Source organism: Lepidochelys olivacea (assembly GCF_965140295.1).
Source record: "Lepidochelys olivacea isolate rLepOli2 genome assembly, chromosome: 17".
Lineage (NCBI taxonomy): Eukaryota > Metazoa > Chordata > Testudines > Cheloniidae > Lepidochelys > Lepidochelys olivacea.
Window position 1 is genome coordinate 18,264,438 of NC_140427.1, and position 11,338 is coordinate 18,275,775.

At 42.3% G+C, this 11,338-nt stretch overlaps 1 protein-coding gene across 3 annotated transcripts in view; it reads left to right on the forward strand.

Annotated features, from left to right (window-relative positions):
* The window catches only part of COL26A1 (collagen type XXVI alpha 1 chain), a 221,085-nt gene extending 210,893 nt beyond the window's left edge, over positions 1 to 10,192 (forward strand). For all 3 annotated transcript variants that reach the window (XM_084650887.1, XM_084650889.1, XM_084650888.1), the window contains 2 exons: positions 516 to 600; positions 4,744 to 10,192. In XM_084650887.1, coding sequence (XP_084507013.1) covers positions 516 to 600; positions 4,744 to 4,910 — 252 coding nt within the window. In that variant the 3' untranslated portion in view covers positions 4,911 to 10,192. The remainder of the gene's footprint in view (positions 1 to 515; positions 601 to 4,743) is intronic.
* Positions 10,193 to 11,338: the final 1,146 nt, after the last annotated feature.

Consider the following 11,338-nt stretch of genomic DNA (forward strand, 5'->3'; position numbering starts at 1 on the left):
AAAGGGGTTCTTGCGACATTTTTCAGTTTGGTGGTACAATGTCAGGGCAGGGAAAGCCAGGCCAGAACAAATGTCAGATCTGCTTAGCAAGGAATATTTGAATTGTAAAGTAAATAGTGCAGTGGACTGTGGAAATGGGCACAAGCCACATAGTTTGAATCCAAGCCTCACAGTTTGACAATGTTCAGATTTGCATGGCTGTTGGTTTGGCCCATTATCGAAACAGGAGCCAGCTGAAAATTTTGGATCTGGCTCTAAACCTCTTCAGTATTTTAGAGACGCCAGAATTTGGGTTTATAATTGAGGCTTTTTGCCTCATTGCTTTCCTTTGGCTGTTTTTGAGACTTCTCCCTGTTCTCCACAGATTTGCAACCTGGTTTTGTTTTGTGAAATCATTAGCAGTTTCAGGGGCTACATTAGCACTGTAGTCTTGGAGGATTGCATTATAAACTTGAAACCTCTGTATATGTCTGCAGCATAGGTACATTATTTATTTTGTTTTTTCCTTCTTGCAGGGAGAAGGAGTTCAACAACTTCGAGAAGCCCTGAAGATTTTAGCTGAGAGGGTGTTAATTCTAGAGCATATGATAGGAATTCATGGTGAGTGTGTCTCAGCCTGTGACTAAACTTTGTTTTTCTAGAGAAGTTAGATGTCACTCTGTTCCCACACTATCTAACAGCTCTAGAATTGGCTAGTTCTAGACTCCTAGAATATGACTTTTCTTTTCACCTGCTCTCTCAATGAGCGGCTGGCTTCTAGGGCTCAGTGTAGTTCAGCTCAGTAGCTGGTTAGCTCAGGATTTTAAAAGTAGGTGCCTAAAGTTAGGATCCTAAATCCATAATGAGGTGTTCAAAGTGGCTGAGTTTTACACTTTGAGCACCTGCAGCTTGGGCTTCAATGGAGTTTCTCGGTCTTCACCCTAGTGCACAATACGCCCCACCGACACATTGGTATTATAATCCGTAGTACAGAGCCAGCTCAGCAGCAGACCAAGCCATGTTGTGTTCTGCATCACGTAACCGCTACAAAAATGTTCTCATTGCAGAGTCTTTGGTCCGGATACTCAGCTACTATCAATCACCACAGTCCCCTGACTTCAGTGGAGCTGTGTTCACTTACATCAGCTGAGGATCTGGCCTTTTTAGTATTCGTCATGTCTGACGGACCCTAGAAGGGGCCAGGCCTCACTCTGAAAGGGAGTGCAAGCCAGCTAGCCCGCAAGTCCATAATCCAGGCAGCTCCCCTGATTAAAATTCAGAGAACACTGATTTTTGGAAACATGAGACTCTTAGTGAAGGACTCAATATTTTGAGTGATTCAGTTGGAGCCATTTCCCTCCCCACCACTGCCACAGGCCTTTCATCAGAGGGAAGGGGGTTTTCTGCTTCTCACACATCCGAGTTTTCTCTGCTGCTGATGCAACAAAGAGAAATCACGTGGTTTGGGGCAGGAACTCCAATGCATTGACAGATGCATAGCTTGCTCTGCATAATTTTTTTCCTTCAGAAATAGTCGGAGCAAGGGGAAAATGTTTTGGATCTGTTCACAATTATGTTCTCTCTGTGCCTTTGAGACGTTGATTGGGGCTTTTGGCACCAACATGCATGCTTCTTGGCCAAACACCATTTACTGCTGCTGGCACCCTTGTCCTCGCCTCATCCATAAAGCAAGGACTGCTTTGCCCTCTTTCAAATCTCTCTGCAAGATCCACTCCCATGGGGACATCTTTGTGAAACTGGCAACAGATAACAGCCCCTGGGGACTTCTGATAGTTATATGGCTTCTGTGAAATTTTCAAATGTACCCAAAGTGACTTAGGTACTTAGAGCATGTGTCTTATTGAAAAATCAATGAAACTCAGGCTGCTAAATCCCTGTCACATTCAAAAATAGGACTTAGGCACTTTTGGCAATTTAACCCGTGAATGTATTAATTTGCTTTGTCCTCCCCACCCCCAATCCTCCTGACTTGTTCCTCACACTTTGTGCATCTTGTCTTAGATTGTAAACTCTTCTGGGCAGGGACTGTTTTTCACCCTGTGTTTGAATAGCACAATCACGGCCCTGTAATTAGAGCCTCTAGGTGCAACCATAATACAAATAACTAAGAAACGGGGGAGGAGGAACACAGTGTTCAAGCACCAGGGACAAGCAAGAGATTATGCAGGAGGAAATCCACTGTATAGCTGTTCATGCTCTTCCTGGGGCCATACAAAGTCAAGAAGGTAGCCAGAAAACGTAGGGCTTTATATAGGCCTGTTGTTCTCTCAACATAATAAGATTTAAATTAATTTGATACACAACTGCCTTAAAGTTGAGGACATAAAGATGTTCTAAGACAATCTGACAGCAGGAATAGTTACCCGCCCTCCCAGCTGTTCAGCACCCTGGGAACTGTACTTGATAGTTCAGTGAGAGAAGGAATTTGCAAAATATTTACAGCACGGCTAGAACATGAATGAGCACTTGACAACCTCAGCATTACCAGTGATAGCGTCAACTCCTGACTTGCATAGGCCTGCACTAGCAAAATCTAGCATGCTTTGTACGGCCAGTTTCCTTTCGAAGAATACTCAGGCAGTCTAAAGCTCCAAGCACTTTGCATTGGGTGTGATTCTCCAGTGCCCTTTACCTTGTGTATCCATTTATACTAGCATAAAGGGGAAAGGCAGGATTTTAACACCCACTTGGCCTTGGTGTAAATGACTTGAAGGTGCAGGGCAATGGAAAACTGGGCACAGTGAGTTGAGTGAACTGATTCACTTTTTGGCTTGGTCTACTACACACAGATTTTATAGCAGTGTAATAGTGTTGGTTAAGGGGTGATTTACCAATATAGGACTTGTATTTATATTTAATTTCCAAACTTTGCCTCAATCTCTATATTTATGTACAATTTAAAAACATAAATACATCACAAAATCGACCCTGCGTCATTTAAAGGCTGACACCCCCTGCCTCCCCCAAGACAACTCAATGGGAAAGGCCTCCACAAATAGGCTCTGGCATGCAGCCTGTCCGATCAGAGAGGGGAAAGCAAGGTCTAGAGTTGAGTGCCACTCACAGAGGAGGCCCTGCTCCCAGACATTTAGATTAATTAGCTCGAGCACCTCCATTAATCTCAACTGCTGGGAGACAGTTAAGGTTTGTAGGACCTAGAGTAATGTAGGCTGTAGAGATTAAGACCAATAACGTAAATTGCACCTAAAAATGGACTGGAAGCCAGATCTGGTTATTTGCCATTCATGCTGCAATACAAAGCTTTGTGATACAGTGACAAAGGGAGTTAATTCATCTTAAATTTCCCCAACTAACTAACCTATTTTTATAAATAATTGGTATTACAGACCCTTCTTGTCCACTCTTTAAGGCCAAAGAGAAGGTTGAATGCTGGAAGCTGCTTAGGGTCAAATCCAGTGTCTTTCATTAAACTAGTACACCCACAGAGTGCAAAGAAAGAGCTGTTTGCATGCAGTGGTTCTATTGTAGTGAAATTGATTTTTATTGAGCGGAGACAGCCCCCCAAGCTGTGAGGCCACCCACAATTTTAATCAGCTGGCGCTAAGGATCCGACCCTGCTCCTGCTGTGGGCACTGAGATTTTTGCCATTGACATCAGTGCAGGAGACCCAAGCCGAAATGCCAATTACATGCTATCATTGTCAGACAAAGTGCCAGAATCCACGTGGTTTTGGAAACCAGAACCACCACCCAAGCAACAAAGCAAAACATACCAACACAAACTTTTCCCCACGCAACAGGCTGGAAGCTTGAGATAATTGGAGCGTATTGACCAGCCCTACAGAACAGAACAGCAGGACCCAAGAAAAGCCCAGTTTTGGCAATGCTTATTTCCAGCTAGCGCAGCACCAATCCCTATGCACTGGGGTACTCGCTTGAATTAGAAATACTGCTTGATGTGAGCTGGAGGTCTGGGTAGGAAGGCTGGGCTCTTGGCAGGGAAACAAACAAGTGTCCATTACTGAGGGCAAAAGGAAAAGAAACAGGGGCATTAACATTGGAGAGTCAGCATTACGGGTTTCTGTGTCTAAGCACTTGAAAAGGACTTTGGCCATAGACCAAATGTACAATTAGCGTTATGGGGCAGGATCATTGTAGAAAGGCTCCTCACCATAAGAGGAAGCATGGCCTGATGTCTAAGGTGCTGGGATTTATTGCCAGCAGTAGCTAATTAGCTGTGTGAGCTGCGGTAAGTCACATCACTGCTCTGTGCCTTGGTTTCCCCATCTCTAACATGTGTAGAATGATACTTAGTAACTCCTCAGAAGTGTTGAGTCTTCATCTTTGCTCAATGAGTGTTTAAATGACCCTTGGCACTTCTATAACTGCTGACAACTAAGGACCACAAGGTATTGCTGTTATGTTAATCGTGTTGATTATGGAGCTGCCGAAGGATCAGCTGAGAACAAACCCCACTGTGCTAGGTGCTGTACAAACAGAGTAGTAGGCAGACCCTTCCCCAAAGAGCTTACAATCTACAATGAAACAGGGGACAGGGTATGATACACAAGCAGAGTGAGCAATGGGATAGTGGCAAAGATCACATTAGTTCCTTTTTTTGTTTTGGGAAGTGAGGCATTAGATAGGAGTGCACCAGCTAAATGGAAAGAAAAGCGAAGGGAGAGGGGACATTGAAGGGAAGGAGAGAAGTGTAAGAAGGGCAGGGACTTTGTTTCCTCCATAATAGGAGAGTAAGCTCTCCCTTGGCTTTATCTCCTTTCAGATTCTTTATCTTCCATGGAGCCGGGCTCAGGGCAGGAAGTGATCCTAGGCTCCTCCCTACGAACGAGCATCAAGATCAAACGCGGTGGTCGTGAGCAGCGGCACCAGCCCTATCAGTTCCTCTCTTCGCTGCTGGAGGACAGCGAAGCCAAAAGGAAAAGCAACTGAATGAAACAGGAGCATTTGTGCATTCTAAAGCCCATTCGCTGATTAAAGATACAGTATCCTAGTGCTTAATCACAGTGTGCAGAAGGAAGTGGGTAGGAGGCTGCAGGGTTAGCAGTAGGGTTTCCTTGCCTAGACGCTGCTAAACCATTACTGCAGGGAATGTCTTGAATTGCTCTTCATAAAAATATTTGAGCTACAGTTCTCTTCCCCCCCGCCCCACTCAGAATACACCAAATGGCAGGTATTCTTAAAAGCTATCCCTGGAAATGGCCCTCTTCAAGGGGTTTGATCCTCCCCCTCAAAAATTATTTGTTTAAAAGACTGCACAGTTTGCTCAGACATCATTCAGTTCTACCTTAGCTCAAAGCAAAAGCCCTGAGCAACATTATACTATTTTGATGGCATCTGGTTATTTTTAAACATGTTTTTTGTGTTCACACTATAATTTCCAGTTGAAGATACCCCTTTCAGTACTCCACTAAAGCCATGGAAATGTTTCTTTTTAAAGAGTAGATTGAAAAATTAAGAACTAATCACTTATTTGACAAATTTCATCTCTCTCTGTGGAGTATCTTTCAACAGATCATGATTTGTCTCAGAGGTGTTGGCTATTCACAACAAATTTGTATTTGGCAAATTTCATTTACTCTTGGGCTTTCTGATTGAAATTTTAAATCAGGGATTTGAGCTGTGTTGATTGATTGTGTGAATGGTGTCATATAGACCTTGTGGTATTCCTTCTGTTCCCTGATTGCATGAACAGCTTACTATCAAGGTTTCTGGTATAAATAATTACAGAATGTAAAATTTGCTTTTTGTGCATATTCAAGATCAACATTCTTGTTGCAAACATTCATAGGAAGCAAGATAAAATTGTATAAAGTTTGCATAAAATGAACACAAAATAAGTATAAACACAGCCAGGAAAAATTCATTTCTTATTCGGAACAAATCTGCACTGAAAATGTTTTGCAGTATTTACCCAGCTTTAGATTGTAAGCCGGAACTATTGATATATAGTTTTCTTTATATTGTGGGTATTTTTAAAAGTATCCATCATCTCCTACTAGTTTGAATCTGGAGGTGGTGTGTTGGCAAAACACAGTAGAAGGATTAGACTCTTGCCAGTGGTTTGTCTTCGAACATTTTGCTACAAGATAACATCATTTTGCAATAGCTCCTGTTATTGGGGAAACAGACTTCCACTGTTAAGAGGCTGAACAGAAATTTCACAAACAAATTGGACAAGTTAATGTTACTCATGTAGACAATTAAATTACTTTTTTTAATAGCAGGAGTGAATGACCAAGGCAACTGATAATAGGTTACAGAATCTTTCACTGTGGGTTCTAGCCCACGAAAGCTTATGCCCAAATAAATTTGTTAGGCTCTAAGGTGCTACAAGGACTCCTCATTGTTTTCACTGTTCAGTCACTGGTTCAAATCCTCTCCAAGGCACTAGTGAACACATGTTGTTGTGTCTGTTATTTGGTGGCTTAAGTAAATTCACAGCATCACTCAGGCTCATTCCTAGTGCAAAATGTATCTACATCAAAAAGCCACCATTGAAATTCATTAGCACCTTTGTTGGCAACCTCAACAGAGAGACCAAGGCCTGAATGGCCCGTGGAGACAGAAGTACCCTCTTACTGCTAAAGGTGGTCCTCCTAGGTCAGCATGGAGGCAGGTGGAATGCTGAAAACTGGAATCTTGCACTGCCAGTGGATGTAGTCTGTGCCTAGAATAAGGGGTTCAGGCTCTGGTGTGAGAGATTTATGTATGTACATGTGCACACATACTCTCTGTCTACAGCGATACTGATAACTATATCAAAACATCCATATCAGGCCTCTAGACAGCATTGTATCACCAGCCACAAATAGTTTAAAACTCACCCCAAGTGAATGGATTTACATCCTTAAACTACCACCATTTTGCAAAGAATAGGTGACGGGGGAAGCTGATGACATAACAAAAAGCAACATCTTGAGCTGATAATGTGGTCTTCCCAGAGAAATCTCCCCGTGCTGTACAGTTAAACAATATGAACAGCCACTGAAGGACCAAAAGCTGCAGTAAATTTATTTCCTTAACATACTTTTGAATTTTGGTACTGACTAGGAAATTGTGAACAACAGTTAGGGCTACATTCCATAGTCAAGGGGTATAGTTAGATCCTTGCTTGGATCCATTTAAGGTAGTGATTGGGCAAGTCAAATCAGCCCAAAATGTGGAGGCAAAGCAAAATACGATCAGATGCTAATCCCCATAAGCCATCAGAGACTTCAAAGAACTTTAAACTCAGTGCAACACTTTAGGAGATGCAACCATAAAAAGCAGATGTTTGGCTCCTGTGCAGCTGTGTACATTGCATTCTGGGTTAGTTGTAGCTTTGATGTGATACAGGTAAACAGGGAGCAATAACCCAGCCTGGAGCAAATAAAAGGGTTTGTCAATATCAGTAAGGCATTGATGAGAGAAATGGTCACACCCTGGTGTGACTTCTAGGACAATAAAATAAGGCCTTCAGAGGAGATGTTAGTTGCAAGCCCACGGCTACATCCAGTGACTATGTGTATATACACAATTCTGAATGAGATCAGTATCTTTTAGAAATAGTTGGCAGCCATCTCTCAGTCTAAATACAAACAAATGCAAAGAGCACAACTCTACCAAGACATCTGGTAGACAAACATCAAAAGCCCTGTGACCATTTTCTTCCATTCACTAACTGAGGTGGAATGGAGTTGTATAAAGGGAATTTAGACCACGAAGTCTTGTTGAGGGGCAGCTGTTTTATAACACAGCCATGCCATATTTGCACTAGTTTTGTTCTTGGACTGGTCTGTTTCCTTTTAGGAAAAACTCGTTGACTACAACAGGCTTTGATAAGTCAGCCACTGGTTAGAAATTTACAAGAGGTGCCTGGTTACTTCTGTTGATAGATAATCTGGGGTCCTATCCTGTACCGCTTACCAGGCAGAGTGCTAACTAATTACTCTCAGGTCTAGTGAGTGTTCAGGAAATTGTTTCTTAAGACATAATGAGAAATCACCGTTTGATCAAAAGATTTATGCTGGTGTGAGCTGCATTTCATCTGATCAGTAGGGAAGAGTTTTCCCATAGCAGGACCCAGTGGCAAAGCCAAACAACCCTCCTACCTGATATTTAAAAAGGGAAATACCAATATTCCGTTTTGATGATCCCATGGATGTAATTTGGGAAGGGGGAGAGAAGTTAGGCAGTGTGGGTCCAATTAGTAGTTCCCTGAGATTTTGGAGTCCCCCAAATGAGTTAAAGGGGACAGTTTTTGTTCCCACAACTTAGTATTTGGGAATTAAAAAACAATTGCATTAGCTTGATGAGTAATCTCTTTAGTTGATTCGCATTTGACTAGTGAACTGGGTTTTAATTAAATTATTTAGAACAACGTAGTGGTAAAATGAAAAAGTTAATTGAAATGGTTTGCAATTAATCCTCGCAGATAGATTGTCAGAAGGCAGGTTTAGGTTCAGATTGCAACACCATTTTAATTACCAACTTTCACAGATTTCTATGAAGACCTGTGTAATTCTTTGCTCCCAAGACTCCTTGTTTTGCTTAGCTACATCTATCTATTAATGTGGTACTGTATCTTTAATCTGGGTAACGATAGGACCATATAGTGTGGACATTGTCACTGGACTAGGGTTTAATTCCTCACTAATAAGTCAATTAGACCACAGTGTGGTGCAGTCTTAGTTAAAAAAAAAAAAAGTTATAAAGGTGACCATAACCTCATATGTTGACATGAATGATATTTGTGACTAAAATAAACCACTCCAACCACATTTTCCCTCTTAGGCAGGATACTAAGATTCATTTTAGCCTGGGCATATGCATTTTACCATCTCTGTGTAATTTAGGGGGTGGTCATATTTCATTTGCGTGCTAATTTAGAAATATACTTTAATTGAAATGTTAGTGCTTTATCTTACATACATACTGTGCACTACCATAGTGTGTTCTTTTGCCTTTGTTAAGATTTCTTTGGGATTTTTAAAGTACTTCTCTGACCTCCCATACTTTTCAACTTGGATTGGTTCTGGTAGTAGAAAAAAAAATGTTCCCTGCCTTGTGCTACCCAGAAGCCATGGCTGCATATTGCACAGTATAATACGTTGTCATTTATGCACCCCAACTTTCACTAGTGCTCTGGTACCCTCCTGGGAAATAGAGAATGCTTCACTCCAGAGTATCCAATACACATTTATTCTAAAGACTTGACAGCAATGCAGGAAAACAGGAATAAGCTAGAGATAAGGGTCATATCCTGCTTCCACTGATGTCCACAGAGCTCTTGCCATTGACTTTAATGGGAGCAAGAATAGGCCACATGTTCAAATCCAGATCTTCAGTTAGTGTAAACTGGGACAGGCCCAGTGATGTCAGTGAAACTATGACTATTTACACTAGATCTGGCTCACAAACTTTGGCACTGAACCAAAATCCCAGATCCAATCTATAGAATAAACGTTGTTAAAGTAGAAACCCATCAACTACACCTATGACTTCAGGAAGGCAGACAGACAAACTAATTCTGGGATTACATGAAGGTAGGTTCTCAAGTGACTAATTGGAAATCCCTTCTAGTCCACAATTATGACCTCTGTATTATTCAAGATTACATTGCATTCTGCTCCAGCACTGGGGTGGGGGGAAGGAGGGGTTAAACTACTTATTCTGAAATCAAGCGAATCAAAGGTGCTATAAATGTCCATGAAACACATTCCCAATCATAGAAGAAAACATGAACTTTTTTCACGTTATTTTACACAGTACTTTTTTATTTATAGCCGTGTGTTGTGTGTGTGCAAGGGGGCCTAGCTTTTCTAATTGTAATAAGTTCTACAATCATTTGATCTTTTATAGTGAAGTCACATACTGTATCTTGTGATTGTGGGTAATTTTTAACAGAACAACAACAAATGAACTCATTTCTGACAGGCTCCAACGTTTGTCATCAGACTTCACTAAAGGAAAAAATAGAAAAACCCCAACCTGTTAGCTCCAGATCTTGCATGGTTACTTCTCTGTTTTCATATTGCCATATTATTGTTCATGGTATCTATTTCTCTTTATTGGCGATAGGGTTTGTTACTGTATAGGGAATGTTTTGTATTCAGCATTTTTTTTTGTTTTTGTTTTTTTAAACAGAGCAGAGTGGGAACAATATTCAAGAACCCACAAATACCGAAGACCTTTCATGTAATGCACTGAGAAATAAACATACTGTAAGTGAACATGGCATGTCGTAGCCTGTATTTCGAGGTCTTTGGCTGATTCAGGCAGATTCTCTTCCCAAAGGCTTAAATCTCTCTTTCTTGCCACTTTCACTTTCTTTCACTGCCTTTCGTAGTATCGTACAAGGTTGTAAGAACCTCTGTCTCCTTGTAACAGGGACATGAATGAGGGACTCAGCCCAGTTCTTAGTTTCCTGACTGAGATCAAGATGACAAATTTACAGATTCCACGTGTCACCTTTAGTAGCAGAATCACAGTGTGGTGTTCATGGAGGCCCTTGGTAACTGAAGGCAGGTTGGAGTGATTTCATTGCCTCGGGTGGAGTTAACCCCCGCCCCCCCTCCCGGATGATGCTAAATCATCCTGGTCAGATACAACATCCCTGGGGCTTATACAAATAAAGTTGGAGAGCAAATGTTCTGTCTCTGGAAGGGAGCAGATTACGCCCACTATCGCGGCTATTGCAAAGAGAAAAATCGTCCTTCCCCGCCCCGCCTCTCTCCATTTGCAGCTCTGCTCTCTCGTGTACTTCTCCTGCCAAGTCATTCACACAGACAGCACCCATTCACACATGCGTAAACCTGACTGGCCCAAATCCTGTACTGCACTAGGTATACAAAGCAGCCCTCACCCCGCACAGCCAGCCGCAAGAGGCACCCTGGTGTAGCGGAATCCTCCAGTGGTGTTCAGGTGACACAGCTCTTCCTACACCTCTTGCCCTCCCTGCTGATGAAATACAGGCTGTGGCCAAGGGAGGCCACACAAACCCCACTGCTTCCTGGCTGCTGTATCAGCCTGTTGGAGACCTTGTGCCCAGCTGACACTGGGGTTTGGAGAATGTAAAACTCTCCATTGGCTCTCTCCCTTTTGCTCTGCGCTCCGTGGTCTTTGGCTAGAGCAAAGGTTCCGGGTCATTGATTGCAGTGGTGTTGTTACTCATTTATGCTGGTGTGAATGGGGCTGGCAGCATTTACATCTTGTTCTCCAGCCAGGACTGCCAATTTTGGTTGGCCGTATTCCTGGAGGATTCATCACGACAATCTTTAATTCCTGGAGACTCCAGGACAATCCTGGAGGCTGGTCATCCCTCTCTCCAGACCATTCACCCACATTCAAAACAGCAGTTGGCAGGTTTCCCAGACTCA